General features: G+C 46.3%; 1 protein-coding gene across 10 annotated transcripts in view; it reads right to left on the bottom strand.

Moving 5' to 3' along the window:
* The window catches only part of ANK1 (ankyrin 1), a 460733-nt gene that overhangs the window by 265450 nt on the left and 176065 nt on the right, over positions 1-19218 (bottom strand). Inside the window, exon 1 of one of the 10 annotated variants that reach the window (XM_068274653.1) lies at positions 15404-15484. The exons of 8 other annotated variants lie outside the window; for them this stretch is intronic. In XM_068274653.1, coding sequence (XP_068130754.1) covers positions 15404-15415 — 12 coding nt within the window. In that variant the 5' untranslated portion in view covers positions 15416-15484. Of the gene's footprint in view, positions 1-5853; positions 5939-15403; positions 15485-19218 lie in introns of those variants that run through there. One more of the 10 variants, XM_068274650.1, reaches the window with a different exon arrangement.

The raw sequence follows: 19218 nt of genomic DNA, 5'->3' as shown, positions 1-19218 counted from the left end.
TTGATCTATATCTTGTTTTTTCCGCCACCAATTAGGCTTTCTGTGGGTGGTACATTTTGCTAAGAGCCACTTTACTGTAAATGCATTTTAACAGGAAGAATAAGAAAAAAACTGAAAAAATTCATTATTTCTCAGTGTTCAGCCATTATAGTTTTATACATGCCTCCATAATTAAAACTCACATATTGTATTTGCCCATATGCCCCGGGTATTACACCGTTAAAATTATGTCCCTATCACAATGTATGGCGACAATATTTTATTTGGAAATAAAGGTGCATTTTTTTCAATTTGCGTCAATCACTATTTAGAAGCCCATAATTTATTAAATCATATTGATGTACTCCTTTGACATGCATACTTAAAACGTTCAGACCCTTAGGTAACTATTTATGTTTTTGTTTTTTTTTATTATTGTAACTTTTTTTTTTATTATTTAAACTTGTATGTGGGTATTTTTTGGTGTGGGAGGTAAACAGGGGTTTTTTATTGAATTTAAACGTATTTATTTAATACCAAGTGTGTTTTGGGTGTAATTTGCTATTTGGCCACAAGATGGCCAGAATCAAAAAGTCCTGGGAGCGATCGATCTCGCTCCCAGGCAGAAGAAAGGAGACCAGAGCTCAGAAAAGCCGCAGCGTCTGAAGAGACGCTGTCGACTTTTCTCCGGGGGGGGTCAGATCAGCGAAAGGGATTTATAATCCCTTTCACTGATCGGTGGGCTAGCGGCCAGCAGTGGGGGCGCGCACAGGGGGGCCCGCAGGAGCGCGCGCAGCCCAACTGGACGAGAAATCTCGTCCAGTTGGGCTTAAGTGGGTAATAGGACACAGAGGCATGTTCTGTGCACAATGACATGCCTTTGTGTCCTTCTAATGTCACCTTCAGACCCCTCGGGCCCTGCTGATCCCCATTAAAAATAGCGCCAGGCTAACGACAATCTGCTTGTCGCTAGCCCTGTGTTTACCTGCATATTAAGTACTTCCAGGGTCGCTGCTTAGCTTCCGATTGGAGGAAGCTTACGGAGGCGGGGAGTGAGGGGACACAGGCCGGGGAGCCCTGCAATAGAGGAGGTGGGGGAGCAATGCTGATTGACAATATCAAGGTAAATACAAGGCTAGCGACAAGCAGATTGTCGCTAGCATGGTGCTATTTTTAAGGGGGGACAGCAGAGCCCCGGGGGACAGGGGGGGGGGGGGGACGGCTGGTGGAGGGGAGGACTGGAGGCGGCAATAGAAGGACACAGAGGAATGTCACTGCGCACAGAACATGCCTCTGTGTCCTATTAAAATTTTAAAAAATACACCTCGGTTTCTCTTTACAAGCAATTCCTGAATGGCAGTTGCTACGTTTAACTATCAAGATACCAGGCAGCCTCCCTACCCACTTGCACACTATTCTGGCAGTTACTTAGCAAGTGCCATTCAGGAAATGATTTTGAAATCAAAGAAAACCCTGAGAATCCCCCATGAGGAGATGGACTAGTCTAAAACCATTTGCTTATGTCCAGGGCCGGCCCGCCCATGAGGCGGGGTGAAACTTTTGCCTCAGGCGGCACTTCTGGAGGGGCGGCAGCCGCCCGTCTGTGTGTGTGGGGGGCCGCCCGAGCTGGAGGGGATAGCGGGCAGGAAGGGGGTATTGGGCCTAGCGGCGGGGAGGGGGGTCGGACCCCCCCTCCCTCGCCTGGGTCCCCCGTCCTCCGCTCCCCTCCAGCTACGCCGCAGGAAGTGATGTCAGTGGAGCGCAGGCTCGGGCTGGAACGAGGAAGAGGTGAGTGATCCCCGCCCGTTGCCTCTTACAATATAGCTGCAGCCAGCGACCTCACTTCTAAAGCTGGAGGGGAGCGGAGGACGGGGGACCCAGGCGAGGGAGGGGGGGTCCGACCCCCCTCCCCACCGCTAGGCCCAATACCCCCTTCCTGCCCGCTATCCCCTCCAGCTCGGGCGGCCCCCCACACACACACGGCTTGGGGGGGGGGGGAGGGGCGGCGATTTTTTTGAATTTTGCCTCAGGCGGCAAAAAGTCTAGGGCCGGGCCTGCTTAAGTCACATTTTAACTGCTTTAATGCATGTGTGCTCTATAGCCTAGGTTCTCAACGTGTGGTATACGAACCCCTCGGGGTACTTCTGATAGTTCCAGGGGGTACTTGGGCTTGATATACTTAACCAAGAATAACAAATTTAGAGTTTTAGAAAACGATAAATCTTCTTTAAACAACACCAAATTAGTGTTTTAGCTAATTAAAAGCAATAGTAAATGCTTGGAAATTGTTTAGAACCAATTATCATGAACTACAATTAAATATATATTTGTCAGAGGTACTTGTGATAAATGTTTACTATGCCAGGGGGTACTTGGTGTGCACAGGGTTTTAAAAATGGGTACATACCAATAAAATGTTGAGAAACACTGCTCTATAGTCCAGCATGCAACAAGATTATCAGCGGAGGATCACCCCAAACAAAATACACATGAATGTCTCACCTTCATAGTTCGCACCCAGCTCACCTGCCAACACACCACCACACTGCAGGAGAACAGAGGCGCCAAAAGGATAAAAGGAAGCTAAATGAGTTGCAGAGGTGTCTGGCTCTTCTACTGACCACATATGCTATTGCTCCGTTGTTATTGCCTGATGAAGCGGGATCAAACCTGTGAAACGCGTTGCATATTTGGAGTTCATAAATAAAATATATTGACTGTCTTTACTACAGTCGTTGTGTCTCTGCTTGGAGGAGGTAAGTCCACCACTACCTCCTCTATTTACCAATAATTTGTTTTTTAAGCTCATTTAGCTTCCTTTTATCCTTTTGGCGCCACTGTTCTCCTGCATAATATTGAGTCCACCCTGGGTGGAGGGTTGAACCCCCTTTTTTCTCATCTACAGAGAGCGACTTCTTATTCCTGAGTGGGGTCAGGAAAATCTCCCCACCTGCCTTTACAGTGGTTGCCTAATGGTAACCCTGGTTTGTGAGTATTAATATTTACTCTATCTAGTAACCATTTACCAGTACATATTACACTATTGGGGCTCTTGGTGTTCCTTGTTTTTACAACCACACTGCAGGCTATAATACTACTACAGTTGCTAAGCTTAGACAATCCTTGCCATTTTTATGCTTTGAAACTGCTGTTGCCCACACAGCCCACCTGTGGTCATTTCTTGCACACTGTTGTTGTGTTGTTTCACCTGCAACAATATCTTGGTTTGCCGTAAAGCTTTTCTAAACCACATCTTCTTGTAGCTTCCTTTTTCTTTTATTAATCATAATTTTTTATTAAAGTAGTATTCAAATACATATAAACACTGATATATACATTAGTATAAAAAGAGGTACAACAATACAACCACTCCACCATGCTGGTACAAAGTGAAAAAGGTAAAGAGAGATCTTCAACGAAACAGAGAGAGGGGAGCAAAGATAGACGTGGCACTTTCCATTGCCCTAGGCCTAATTAACCCCCTCACTCCTAAAAGGCTTTAGCATGGATGTATGGCCCACTGCAGACCTACTTAAAAAGAGAAGAAGAAGGAAAGAAAGGAAAAAAGAAAAAGAAAAAAAGAGAGGGGGGGGGGGGGGGGGAGTGTATAAATATTATTATCTCAGTTTGATACTTAGCGCCTAAAAGACCATCCCCATCAACATCTAGTCACCAATAGTGGTCACTGCCCCGAGCCTCTCTCTGAATTCCACCCATACTGCCCATTGGCTGTGGAACTTAGCCAATGGCTAAGCTTCTTTTTTCTTGAACCCACTAAAAACTATTTTGTATCACCACAGTATATCGGCATTTTATATTTTTGTATCTCCTCTGTCCCCCACCCTATGAGGATAACATAGGGAAAATGAAATTGTAGCACTGTTTGCGACTATCAGGGCTATCACCCAATTCCTGGATCTACATTCTAGTGAGTGACTAACTTACAATCAGGCAGGCAAGCCTGGAATCCCACTGTGCTCAATCATTGTCAGGGCTGGATTTCTAAAAAGGCCACAAAGGCCAGGGCTGTGGGCAGCTGCAGCCAAAGGGGGTACCTGGATGCGACGTAGTGGTTGCTACATATGAAAATGAAAGCAGCAGATGGGGAGCAGCACATGAAAGTGAACCTTATGTCCAAGGGAGCTGTGCATGAAAGAAAGGTGCTGCAGTACATGGATGTTACACATGGAAAATGGCGCTACATGTGGGATGAGAGGGGCTCTGCTGCCCATGGAAGGGGGGCCCCAACATACTTGGCCTAGAGGTGGAAAAAGTATGAATCCAGCCTCCATCACTGTAGATCTTACTAGATGGTTATACTAAGCCAAGATCAAGAGGTCAATCCCAGAACGTGCATGCTTAGCAATGGAGGCTCCTTTAGTTCTGTCCTCACAGGTTCACTTAAAGAGAACTTGTGGAGAGAGGGATATGAAGGCTGCCATATGTATTTTCCTTTAAGCAATGCAGATAGCCTGGATGTCCTGCTGATCCTCTGCCTCTAAGACCTCTTTTACTCTTGGTGCGGTGTGATCCTTAATGATCACACCACTCCTGAGAAGACGCAACCATGAATTATAGCCGCGGTGTGACAAAATCAGTGAGGCATACTCTCTATTGTACTCTCTATTAAAAGTATGCCTCACTTCCAAGGATTACCACACACAACGCAGAGGTAACTCTTGCCATGCTTCGCATCCGTGAAAACGGATCTGATTACTGTCCCCAACGCCCCCCTTCCCCCCGACCCCATCAGGAAAGTGAATTTTGCTGGATAGAACGGTCCGTTTCTTTACCAGTGTGAAGAAACATTCAGTTTTCTCATTGCCCTCCAATGCTGTGCTAAAGCTTCCGTTTCCATTCCGCTGGGCTCAGTGGTCCAAATTTGCTGCAGGAGGAAACTTGCGGTCCTTTCGGTTAACATTGGATCCATTCGCATCCATTCCCTTCCATTCCCTTCCAATCAGGGAACAGACGGTTTTTAGAACTTATGTGAACCGGGCTTTACAGTAGCTTGAAGACAGTCATGCTGTAATTTACAGCATTCTAAAGGAGGGCTTTTTATTTTATTTTTATTGTTTTGCACATTCCAGACGTTCCCCATACATACTGTACATGCAGAAATACGTCAGAGAACTTTTAAAAATAAATAAACTTATTTACCATTAGCTACAGCCAGAGACAGCTTCACATTGCAGTGTCACTGCAGCCCCACCCTTACAGGTCTGCTCTCATGTGATAACAGTGAGATGATATCACTACGTGGGGTGGGGACAGGGGAGAGACTCTGCTGTGCAGCACTAAATCTATGCTCATATAGCACAAGCAGCATCAATACTCGATGTATACAGGCCGTGCACTACTTACAAAACAGGTTCTGTCCTGGGAGTTTCTCTGTAAGTTGAGTTGTGTGTTATAGATAGGATTGGATAAATTATTTACTTTCAGACAACTCTGGATTTGGAGATTAAATATACTGTAAATAACGTTTTTCTTGGTTCTTTTCAATGTGCTTTTAATTTGTTTTAAAGCGATATAAACAATATCACCCAGGAAAAAATTCCATGCGGCCAGGCATACAGTAGCAGCCTGGTAGTACACATAGCTTGCCAGTGAGTGCATGGACTTTTTTCCCAGGTGATATTGTTGGATAGACCTGTTATGCACTGAAGAAGAGATATGCGAGTCCTGAAACGTCGGCATCTATCTGCAATAGGGTTGCCGCGGTATACCGGTATGACGATATACCACGGTATGATTGTGCACGGTAATCGTACCGTGCACAATCTCGTTTTACCGGTTTTCAGGGGGCGGGGCTACCGAGGGGCGGAGCGACGTAGAAGCGGCGCACGAACAGCGGTGGGTATAAATACTCACTTTCCAGCAGCCAGCTCCGTCCTCCGCGCTGTACCCGGGCTTCATTGTTCTTCCTGTTCTTGTATCTTATTTCCTGAAACAGCGCCCCCTGGGTGCTATTACAAGGAGATGATGCAAGCACAAACAGGAAGTAGAAGGAAGCACAGTACACGCGTGAGGACTTGGCTGCTGACAAGTGAGTATTTGTCCCCTCTCCCTCCCTCCAGCTCTCTGTGCTGGCCAACTAATTCTAGCTACACCTATCCCTGGCTACCCATGCTGCGCCACCTACCACTGGCCACACCCATCCCTGGCTACCCATGCTGCGCCATCTACCACTGGCTACACCTATCCCTGGCTACCCATGCTGCGCCACCTACCACTGGCTACACCTATCCCTGGCTACCCATGATGCGCCACCTACCACTGGCTACACCCATCCCTGGCTACCCATGCTGTGCCACCTACCACTGGCTACACCTATCCCTGGCTACCCATGCTGTGCCATCTACCACTGGCTACACCTATCCCTGGCTACCTATGCTGCGCCACCTACCACTGGCTACACCTATCCCTGGCTACCCATGCTGCGCCACCTACCACTGGCTACACCTATCCCTGGCTACCCATGCTGCGCCATCTACCACTGGCAACACCTATCCCTGGCTACCCATGCTGCGCCATCTACCACTGGCTACACCTATCCCTGGCTACCCATGCTGCGCCACCTACCACTGGCTACACCTATCCCTGGCTACCCATGCTGCGCCATCTACCACTGGCTACACCTATCCCTGGCTACCTATGCTGCGCCATCTACCACTGGCTACACCTATCCCTGGCTACCTATGCTGCGCCACCTACCACTGGCTACACCTATCCCTGGCTACCCATGCTGCGCCACCTAATTCTGGCTACACCTATCCCTGGCTACCTATGCTGCTACACCTATCCCTGGCTACCTATGCTGCAAGCACCTACCACTGGCTACACCTATCCCTGGCTACCTATGCTGCGAGCACCTACCACTGACTACACCTATCCCTGGCTACCTATGCTGCAGCCACCTACTACTGACTACACCTATCCCTGGCTACCTATGCTGCGGCACCTACCACTGGCTACACCTCCCCCTGGCTACCTATGCTGCGACACCTACCACTGGCTACACCTATACCTGGCTAACTATGCTACGGCACCTGCCACTGGCTACACCTATCCCTGGCTACCTATGCTGCAGCCACCTATTACTGGTGGGTGGGGGCACATTATTTAATGTAAGGGGGTGGGGCCCAGGTCCAAATAATTGTTTTATACCGTATACCGTAATACCGTCATACCGTGGTATTTTTTTTGACGGTTATCATACCGTGGAATTTTATACCGTTGCAACCCTAATCTGCAATGATTAAACATTACACCGGGAGCGCCACCTCTAGGTATTTCCTATGAATATTATAGCCAGCTTGCACCAAACTCATTAGTTTCTATACAAAATGTACGCGTTTCTCACAGCAACTGACAGCAAAGAGTTATAAACGTTTCTGCCAGACAGCCGATTAGTCTAAGTGCTGAAAATGAGTGACAAGAGATCCTACTTTGTGCAGCTAATTACTCCTGCAGCAAGGTGGGAGTTGTGAGACAGTCCCATAGCAACAGTACTCCAAACACAGTAGATACAGTACAGTAGCCGAGTTTGCAAAGCAGTATGTTTTGAAAATTCTTAGCTGGCTGGAGTAGGAATTGGAACAGTAATTTAATAATATTACAAAAACACTTGAGCAAAACCCATCTATACTTATGGGCAATCTTACAACAAATACAACATTTCCCTTTTGATCTGTGAAGTCTGAGTTTGTATTAAACACCATCACACATTAAGGGCTGGTGCACACCGAGCGGCTTTTTCAGCGTTTCTGCAGCCGCTTGCGGCTGCGGATACGCTTGGTCAATGTATCTCAATGGGGTGGGTCACACCAGAGCGGGAGGCGTTTTGCAGAAACGCATACTCCCGGGCTGCTGCATTTTTTGGATTGTGGATCCGTTTCTGCCTCATTGTTAAGTATAGGAAAAACGCAAACCGCTCTGAAAAACGGCAGTTCAGTTTTTGTTACAGAAGCTGTTCAGTAACAGCTTTACTGTAACAATATATGAAATCTACTACACCAAAAACGCTTCCCAAAACCGCAAAATGCTAGCTGAAACGCTACCAAAAAATAACAAAATGCGTTTCAAAATCTGCTAGCATTTTGCGGATCTGCTAGCAGGTTTTAGTGTGCACCAGGCCTGACAGTATCCATACACGGTACAATTGTTTCTTTTTTTTTTTAACGTAACAATGGGAAAAAATAATTGTTACGTTAGATCGAATATCAAGATTTTTACAACATGTCGTTTCGGATTTTTATTGAAAAAACGGGATAATCAATTCTTTTTTCATGATCGAAAAAAGATTATTTTAAACTTTCATTCGATTTGATTGGTTTAGTTGAATAAAAGGGAAAATTGAACGTTTTTATTGTACCGTGTATGGACACCATTAGGAAGACTATTACAAAAATTTGTAAAATTTAAAACACATGAAAACACATAAATAATAAGTACATTTCTTGCAGTGTAAAATGTACTATAAATTACTTTTCTCAAATATTGCTGTGACTTACAGTAGGTAGTAGAAATCTGATAGAATTGACTGCTTTTAGATTAGCCCATCTCCTCATGGGGGATTCTCAGGGTTTTCTTTATTCTTAAAAGCACTTTGTGAACAGCAGATGCTCAGTCCAGCTGCGCTTATAGTGTGCAAACAGGTAGGCAGGGCGGCCTGCATCTTTGTATAGAATGATCCTTTCCATCTAGTGCTTTTTAAAGAATACAAAAATAGTGAAAATCCCCATGAAGAGATGGATAAGTCAAATACCTGCCAGTTCCGTCAGATTTCTACTACTAAGTAGTAAGGGCCCATTCAAACTAGGGCAATTAGCAAGTGATTCCCGCTAATCGCCGAAGCGTTAGCACTTTTTAAAGTGCTAGCGCAATTGTAACCATATGGCAGTGATCTCACTGCTGCGATTGCTGCCGAGCGCGGGTGTTTCGTGGTTAACGGCAATGACAATGCCTGCAGCATTTTCTCGTGATTCTGGAGTGATTGTGATACAGTGCTTATAAAAGTGCTGATCACAATCGGCAGGAATCACAAGAGTGTACAGTTATTTTACCGCGTTAATCGCAGTAAAATCACCTGCGCAAAACGGTTTGCCACTTTCAAGTGTGAATGGGCCCTAAGCGACAGCAACATAGGAGAAAAGTAAATTTATAGCTCATTTTACTTTGGAAGAAAGATACTTCTTATCTGTATGCCTTTACATGTATTTTACATTGTACAATTTTTTTTGATAGTGGTCCTTTAAATAAGTTTCAAGCTATGTGCAGATAAACCAATGGAAGGACTTGGGCAGAACAGAACATGAGAGAGAGAGAGAATAATTCTCTACTTGCATATGATTGCCTCAGTCACCAGTAACCCCAGATGAGAAAATGACCGCTTGATAAAAATAATTATTTCATATAGCTTGTTTACACACTGCAATAAGTACTGTATTTTTTGGACTATAAGACTCACTTTTTCTCCCCCAAAAGTGGGTAAAAAAAAGTCACTGCGTCTTATAGTCCAAATGCAGGGAGATCCTGACTTGTGTGTTACAAATGAACCTGCTAATATGAACCTCCAACCCGCCACAATGTCGGGGACTCCCTGCACTGTGCCCATGCAGGGGAGGACACAGGGGGACACCAAGGGGCATAGAGGAGGACAGAGGCAGACACAGGAGGACACAAGGGGGATAGAGGAGGACACAGGGAGACACAAGAAGTACAAGGGGGCAAGAGGTACAAAGGAGCATAATCCACAAGATGCCCCTTCACCATGGATGCACCAGGTTTAGTATATATTTTTCCCTTGCCTTTTGTCCTCTAAACCTAGGTGCGTCTTATGGTCAGGAGCGTCTTATAGTCCGAAAAATACGGTAATCTTTCTGCCGTAGGTACAATATTTTTCAAAGTAAATTTTAAATGATGATGATGGTGAAGAAGGGTGGGCTGGATTGTTACTAATATTACATACATAAGTAGAAGCCAAGCAGTCATCTCCAGACCTCGCAGTGTTCTGCTTCCGTTTGGCCATGGCCACCCCAAGCAAAGCTCTGACATCAGCAGAATATTTATTCACCTTCCCTGAAGTTCTGATAATTCATGCTGGCCAGCCCAGCGCTGTAATGGCCAAACCAGAAACCAAACGCTGATGTTAAGTATTTAAACGCACTTAAAGCAAACACAAGGTGAAAAACGGAAGAGATAACAGTTGTATCTATCCTCATCCTCCTAAAAATGACTTGTTTAGATATTCCACAGTTTTGTTGTATTTTTAAATCTACTTTTTTACGTTTTTACTGTTTCATTGTCTCTGCTCAATGACACATGCATTGAACTATGCCAGAGCTAAAATCTATTCACTATTCACCCTTTTTATCTCTTTCCTGCTCTCAGAAGCCATTTTCTGACAGGAAAGTGTTTCATGGCTGTAATTCCTTATCAGTGAGGGTTATACTATAGTCCGACCCAGTCCAGACCCGTACTTACTTGCATACCTGATTTTTAACTCTTTCAGGCAGAGAAAGAAAACAACATAGTTATTTGTGTGCATGGCACTGAACATACACATGTCTATCTCATCACGTCACACTGTGCATCAGTTAACCTCTAGTGCATCTTTGCTAACCCTCCTGCTGCAGACATTCTCAGCACCAGTGGCATAGCAATAGGGGATGCAGAGGTAACAACCGCACCAAGACAAATAACATTTACCAGTATATTGCGCTTTTCTTCATGGCTGTAGCCACATAATAGCCACATAGTCCCAGTCAACCAGGATCATTAAGGAGCTTTGCCCAAAGACTCCTTAATGTTTTACTGGCTTGAGCTGGGTTTCTAACCCTGGTTAAAGGCTCAAACCCAACAGCCTTAACCCAGTATGCTATCCAGCTGACCCTGGGACTAGAGGAGTCCATAGGGGCCCTCCTTCAAATGATGCATTAGCTTTTTATTGGTGCTACCCTGGTAATGGCCAGCTCTATACATGCTTTGAATAGCAGTAATCCCAAATACACTGTCCCACATTGTTTTCCAAAGCGCAAAAATGCATTTGATTTGAGAGCCCATGTACTGACAATGGGCTGCTTCCATTTAATGCGGAAAAACAACTGAAAGCATGTCGTTCTCTCCTGGAGAATGCGCATTCATGCTATACAATACATTGTTCTGCTGGGGAGGATGCAAGCAGTTTTGCATGGGAATGTGCACAATGACCACACATGTAAAGACATGCCTGGAAATGCATATCACCTAGTGTACACAGGGATCACTTCCTGGTTATGGGCATACTCAGAGAAAAGGGACTGGCCAGTATGGACTTTCTTGGCCAGTCAATGTTGTTTTCGCCAAGGAGGTGTGATGTTAGGGATACCTGCTAGTTTTTCCCTTTTCCAAGGGATACACAACAGATTGGGCCAAGCCATAGTTACATAGTTATTTTGGTTGAAAAAAGACATACGTCCATCGAGTTCAACTAGTATAAAGTACAACACCAGCCCACCCCCTCACATATCCATGTTGATCCAGAGGAAGGCGAAAAAAAAACCCCACAAGGCATGGTCCAATTAGCCCCAAAAGGGAAAAATTCCTTCCCGACTCCAGATGGTAATCAGCTAAAATCCCTGGATCAACATCATTAGGCATAACCTAGTAATTGTAGCCATGGATGTCTTTCAACGCAAGGAAAGCATCTAAGCCCCCTTTAAATGCAGGTATAGAGTTTGCCATAACTACTTCCTGTGGCAATGCATTCCACATCTTAATCACTCTTACATGTCCAGCTTGGCATCACAGATCGTTTTTTTTCCAGCCACCAATGGGATTGGCCCTGGACGTCTGCAGTATACGATGTTGGAAGGGTCTATCTAGCTTTAGGCGTTTAAAGGAAACATTCATAAAAAAAAAAATCTACTTACCTGGGGCTTTCTCCAGCCCCCATCAGCCATCCTGTGCCCTTGCCACAGCTCTACTTCTACCAGGTGGCCCAGGGTCCACTCCGGTGCAGATGCCAACCTTGCCATGTTGACATTTACTGCACCTGCGCCACTGGTGATCGTGCTCACATGATCTGGAGCGTTCTGCGTAGGCGGAGTACTGATCTTTTTTTTTTATTGATCCTCGGACATTCCCTTTAAAGGGAACCTGAACTGAGTAAAATTATTTAAAATAAATACATGAGGTAACTTCAAATGAACATTACATAGTTACCTTGCCATAAGTTCCTCTCAGAAGCTCACCATTTTCTTCTGACAATGATACCTTCCAGTTCTGACAACATTTTGTCAGAACTGAAATATATCAGTTTCTGTCAGTTATATATCAGTTGCTGTCAGTTATAGTTGTGAGGGCAACTGATGTGCCAGGTAATGTCCATGTTTCCCTATGGCTCAAGTGGGTAATGTTACAGTTTAACAGTGTGCTGACCAGGAAGCTGTTATGGGGTAGGACAGAGTATTCCCTTGATCACTGTGGACAAAAGGACGTGGGACAGGAGAAATAGATTGAGGAGTAGACTACACTGTAGGTAAGTAAGACTAGCGTATGATTATTTTGACTTTTAATTTTCAGTTCAGGTTTTCTTTAAAGGGAAGGGAAGGTTCAGGGAGGGTGGGCAAAAAATAAAAATCAAATTCCACTTACCTGGGGCTTCCTCCAGCCCGTGGCAGGCAGGAGGTGCCCTCGCCGCCGCTCCACAGGCTCCCGGTGGTCTCCGGTGGCGCGCCCGACCTGGCCAGGCCGGCTGCCAGGTTGGGCTCTTCTGCGCTCCAAGGCCCGGAACTTCTGCGTCCCACGCGCATGCGCAGTAAAGCGCGGAGGACGTCCGATGACGTCAGAGCGCCGGCGTGGGACGCAGAAGTTCCGGGCCTTGGAGCGCAGAAGAGCCCGACCTGGCAGCCGGCCTGGCCAGGTCGGGCGCGCCACCGGAGACCACCGGGAGCCTGCGGAGCGGCGGCGAGGGCACCTCCTGCCTGCCACGGGCTGGAGGAAGCCCCAGGTAAGTGGAATTTGATTTTTATTTTTTGCCCACCCTCCCTGAACCTTCCCTTTAAGTCTACTCTAAATCCCAGAGGTTTCATTAACCCTCCTGGCGGTATGAAAAATTCCGCCAGGAGGCAGCGCAGCAGTTTATTTTTATTTTATTTTTTTAAATCATGTAGCGAGCCCAGGGCTCGCTACACAATAGCCGCGGCATCGCCCCGCCCGCTTCGATCAGGAAATCCCGTTCAAGGAACGGGATTTCCTGGAGGGCGTCCCCCGTCGCCATGGCGACGGGGCGGGATGACGTCATTGGGAGTCCCGATCCACCCCTCGGCGCTGCCTGGCACTGATTGGCCAGGCAGCGCACGGGGTCTAGGGGGGGGGCGCGCGCCGCGACGGATAGCGGCGATCGGGCGCGGGGCGGCGGCGATCAGTGTGCCGGCGCAGCTAGCAAAGTGCTAGCTGCGTCCAGCAAAAAAAAAAAATTAAGTAAATTGGCCGAGCAGGGCCTGAGAAAACCTCCTGCGCGGCTTACCCCGAACTACGTTCGGGGTTACCGCCAGGAAGATTAAAGGTCCATTATACCGAAAAAATAGTAAGCAGTTTTTGGACTAGTCCTTCTCCTCATAAGGGATTCTTAGGGTTTTCTTTATTTTCAAAAACATTTCCAGAATGGCAATTGTTAAGTCTAATTGCCAAAATAGTAAGATACCAGCCAGCTTCCCTAACCACAATATTTTGGCAGTTGGACTGAGTAACTGCCGTTCAGGGAATGCTTTTGAAAACAAAGAAAACCCTTAGGGCCTGTTTCCACTACACGCAGATTGGATGCAGAATGGATGCAGAAAAACTGACTCCAATGAATGCCTATGGGAAAATCTGCATCACAAAAATCACGTTTAGTGGAAACAGCCCATAGGCATATATTAGAGTCAGTTTTTCTGCATCCATTCTGCATCCAATCTGCGTGTAGTGGAAACAGGCCCTGAGAATCCCCTATGAGGAGATGGAGTATTCCAAAACCTGTCAGTTCTGTCAGATTTTAACTATTTTTTTTTTTTCGCTGTAGTGGTCCTTTTTTTTTATCTATTTTTTTTCTGTAATCGTCCTTTTAACCTATACACACTAATGAATGCAACTAAACCTCTCTGCTAAAGGCTAAACAAACTACCACAGTATTAAATCTCTTTAAAGAAAATCTGTAATGAAAAAAACTCCCCTGGGGGGTACTCACCTCAGGTGGGGGAAGCCTCCGGATCCTATTGAGGCTTCCCCCGTCGTCCTAGGTCCCACTGAGGCAGCGAAAATCCTCCCGGAGCGGCGGCGATGTAAATATTTACCTTTTGGCTCCAGCGCAGGCGCAGTATCCGCTCTTCCCACAGAGATAGGCGGAAATAATCGATCTCCGGCGGGCCACTCTACTGGGCAGGAGCAAGTTTCCTGCACCTGCCCAGTAAAGCGGACCCGACGGAGATCGGCTATTTTCGCCTATCTCCGTCAGAAGAGCCACAACAGCGCCCCCGCTGGAGCCCGAAAAGGTAAATATTGCACAGGCTGTCGGATTTGTCGCCTGTGCGTTCCGGGAGCTGCAGCGAGACCGCCGTGGGACACAGGAGGACGGGGGAAGCCTCGATAGGGTCCAGGGGCTTCCCCCACCCGAGGTGAGTACCCCCCCGGGGAACTTGTTTTCAGTACAGGTTTTCTTTATTATATTCTGCATAGCAACCATGGTGACATAAATCTTTTATGTATGGTAGGTCATACACAAGCAGATCCCTGACAGATTGTGCGAAAAGAGAAAATATTTTAAACTATTCATTACCACAAATAACACATTCCCAGTCTACCACTTTTTTTCCCCTCCATATATTACTATTTATGTCATCAGCATATATACTATAGGGAGTATTTACTTATAAGTGCTAAACAATGATTCTAATCGCTCTCATTCAAATCAAAACCTTGGTGATATTTTCACACCTTATCATTTAATGTCTTTTACATCTTATCAATAAAATGACTTTTAAGCCACCAGCGAGCAAGAAAATACTCACAATAGTTTTGACAGTACTTTTTACCTACTTTTAGGTACTTTTTGGATTGCAGAATGCTGACAAGTTATTGTAAACAGAAGATGAACGATTATCTCCTAAGAGAAAACTTAGGAGAAAAAGTGAATTGAATAAGGGCCAATAAAGTCAAGTTGCCCTGAATCTCTCCATGGTTTAATGCTAGCTCATGACGGCTAGTGATAGGAAGATGGCCAGCTAAAATCTGGCACTGTGTGGCCAGGCAAACTCCTGGACCTTACCAGCCATAATGGACCATCTCAGTAGTCTTTAGATAGGTGAGCAACCATCACACACATTCATCTAATCTGAAGTATGATGGTATGATCCACCTCTTATCTGACACACACACACATGCCAGGAAGGGGGTCACTCACCTTGATGTGCATGGTGACACAATGAGGGGATCTTCCACCTCATGCAGCGTCTGCTCTCTCCTGTGTTCTGCAGAGTCCCTTTCAAGAGTGCCTACATCACCAGAAGTCAAGAGGTTTTTGCTATCTCTAGCTGCAGCCCATGTCATTATCTCACAGACCAGGCAATGCACAGTCTCCCTATCTATTTGACAGCCTGCTCCTACTAGCATTCTGTATGCTCCATCACTGCAGTATACCCAGATACTAAACTACCTGCCTAATATTATAGGAGTGATAGTCTTGTTTGCAGACCGATTGGACTGCTCCTGGACGTCTGCAGTATATCCTGTTGGAAGTGTCCAACTAGCTTGAGCCCAGCTTCAGAGTGCATATAGACGGTGCTTTGTGGCAGCCGCACCGCACGACAGAAACAGGCCTTTGGAGAATACCGCTTTACTATGCGGTATTCTCCGTCTGGCACCCAGCCAAGCAGGAAGTGACGCTCACTTCCTGCTGGCCAATTGATCAAGTGTGTGGAAGGTATTGCAAAAAAATAAATGCTTCTGCGCATTCACGACGCATAAAACCTGTGGCAAGATTTCACACTGACAAGCATTGCCATAGACTTACGTGACACACGTCAACACAAAACCGCGCAGTAACATAGTTTTGGACGTGCGTCAGACTAACTATTTCTGGCACACCGCAGGTAATATGATATCACCCATAGACTTTCATTACCCTAGTGGTAAAGTGCGGTAAATTGCCACAACGCACCGCGCCAGTGTGAAAGGGCCCTCAGAAGTTTGTCTACTGTAAGGGCCAGGTACCAGTCGCACGTTTTCCCATTGGTTTCGTCATCGTATTTTGAGCCCCTAGGCAACAGGGCGGGGCCGAGGCAGAGGCGAGAGAGGCTCCAGCCTCAGGGTGCAGTGTAGGAGGGGTCGCACAACTCACTCAGCTATCATTCCCCTATTATGTTTGAAGCAGAGAGAAATAAGAAAAGGGGATTCATGGCAGTGACTACAAGCCAGATAACTAGGGATTAAGGTGTTGGGGGAGGGGAGGTTGGTGGCCCTGGGGTGCCTCTTGTCTAATAGCAATCAGTGTGTGACGGCTGGGAGAGATGGAGGGGCGCACTTTGGTGTTTTATGCTGGGAATACACGGTTCGTTTTTGCCTTCGTTTAAACCTTCGTTTCGATTGTGCCTTTTGTCCTTTTCGATCCCGAAATAATCGGTCATACGGTTAATATCACCACCCACGGTTTCGGTTTTTTTTTCGATTCTGATGGTTTCGTTTTTCCAATGATCGAAGGCTGCAAAGAAACAAACGAAAATCCCTTTTTACAGGGACGGACTAGCATAAACGAATATATAATCGATCTGAACAGCCATCAAGCCTACCAATGGCTCGATTAGATGGATAAAGAGAGATAATATCAAACATGTTCGATCACTAGTCGTTCGTTTTTGGGGTCTATTAATCGAAACTATAATGAGATTATGACTATTTTCACATACGTTTTCAACACTCGATTCGTTTACCGAACGAATCGAAGGTTTAAACGAAGGCAAAAACGAACCGTGTATTCCCAGCATTAGCCTTGGGTGCTGGAAGACCTTGTCCCGGCTCTGCTAGGCGATACGGGACCAAAAACACAGCCAATGCTGGAAGCTAGAATGCTAGAAGCTCCATGTGTCTCGGAAAATGTGATCAAGTGAAGTGCTTGTGCAATCAAGAGTAAGCGAACTGAGATGAACACTGCCCTTCATCTCATTGCGAAATGCAGAGGATCACAGCAGTGAATTACATGCATGAACATCTCTGCTAAATGCAGTGGCAAGTGACACGTGGGGCAAAGCAATATCCCAGAGGCAGGGAGGTAGATTGCTCCTCAAGCCCAGCAAACATCTGCAACTTTCATTGTCCAAAGAAATTTTTTTGAGGCTGCCATGTTTTTGGGTGACTTTACCCCACACAAATATGCTGCTCTGCTCTAAACGCCTGTACCCACTGCACAATTTGTACAACTCAGAGGACCGGTGATTTTTTGAGCGACGAGTGACCATTTCCACATTCTTGCCACATGGGTACAGGTGTGTGGTTACGCAAAAGAGGTTTGGCGATGCAAGGTGATAATGAGTGTCACGGCGGATGTTTAAGATCCCCGACAACTCCGCGCAAAGTACCACGATTGCGATGGTGTATGCTGTTACGTGACGTCGTGTGTACCTGCCGGTAGGAAGGTGGATCGGGGAACACTCCTCATCGGGGAACGTCTCTGGATCCATCTTCCTGCATCGTCAGGTTAGTATTCAGCTTAAAGGAATCACCAGCCAACTTTATCTAAAATCTGATTTACTTACCTGGGGCTTTCTCCATCCCCTCGCAGCTGTCTGTCCCACGGAGCACGCTCCGTACACCTGCGCAGTACGCCGCGGACAACAGGGGTTTGACTGACACCGGCGCTTCACGCAAAAGCAGTAAGGACGACCTCGGCTCCAAGCTTAGGTTGCCTGGTGGATGATCCTGCTCTGCATAAGTCCAGCATGGTTTTCCAGCGTGCCTAATTGCCACTGACAGAATCAGGTGATTACAACTATAGGTGATCATTCTGTATGGTGAAGGTTGAGGGGGTGTACATGCCCTAACCTGTATCTCCTCTTGTGTTGGGGGTAACTACATTGTCAGGAGTGGTGACTACACGTCTCCATGTGACATCGATTTGCTATATTCACTGGGGGGGGGGGGGGGGGGGGGGGATAATAATACAGTTTTCTCCCCAGAATCTTTTTCCAGCCGGGTGGCATGAAAAAGTAGCCGGGTGGGGCGAGATGAGAATGCGGGGCTGGTGCTTCTGTTTGCCACTCTGCTTACAGAATAGAAGGAGGTGAGCCGATGACAGCCGGGTGCTCACCAAAACTAGCCGGGTGGAGCAGCTGGCTAAAAGCGCCTGGGGAGAACACTGTAATGGTATGTTTCAATCATTCATGACGGTATCCAGAGTGATTGAATTTCTGTATACACGCCTTTGTTTCACTCAACACAGATGCAAAAATATACCAGGTATCAGGCATGCTGGCATCAGAAATCATGCAATTCAGGTTAAAAGTAAAAGGCCAAACCCAAAGCAGAACAGTAACACTATTATTAATCTGCTACACAAGCATTGTTTGGTAAAAATCAAAACAGTATATTCACTGTACTAACTAATCCATACAGTTATTTTCCCACAATAACATCTTAATACCCAGAATAAAATGCTAAACATTAAAGAGGAAGTGTCGTGGAAATAACCTAATGAATAAAATTGTGTATTTTTTTTTAACAATATTCATTTATAAATGATTTAGGCAGTGTTTGCTCAGTGTGAATTCTTTCCTCACCCTGACACCTTAAGTACTGGCAGGTGCATCTCTGCGGACAAATCAGTGGTACCATGTTGTCTTTGGTTAAAGGATACCAGAGCCTAACCACATATGAGAAACAAGGAGGAGCAGGCCTGTATGGAGAGCCATCCTGATGCCCCCCGCTCCCCCGTTCTCCTTTATGTCTCTCCGCTGACTCGGGCATGACGGTGCTTGTGCTGGCCCGACTGCACGCATCCTACTGCGTCTGAGAGCGCTCTGTGCATGACATCATCATGACATCATGCGCAGAGCACTCCTGGATGTGGTCGCACGCTGTAGTACGCGTGAGCATGCCGATGCGTCACCGCACCACAGAAATCAATATTCATATGGCTCTGCCCCCAGTGGGGCAACAGGGTCATATGCATAGTGCTGCCCCCCGCTCAGTGAAGTGCTCCCTGCATGCACGCCACGTTACACCGGG

Source organism: Hyperolius riggenbachi, chromosome 3 (genome assembly GCF_040937935.1).
Source record: "Hyperolius riggenbachi isolate aHypRig1 chromosome 3, aHypRig1.pri, whole genome shotgun sequence".
Classification (NCBI taxonomy): domain Eukaryota; kingdom Metazoa; phylum Chordata; class Amphibia; order Anura; family Hyperoliidae; genus Hyperolius; species Hyperolius riggenbachi.
The sequence above is the reverse complement of the archived record's forward strand: the minus strand, read 5'-3'. Positions and strand labels throughout refer to the sequence as shown.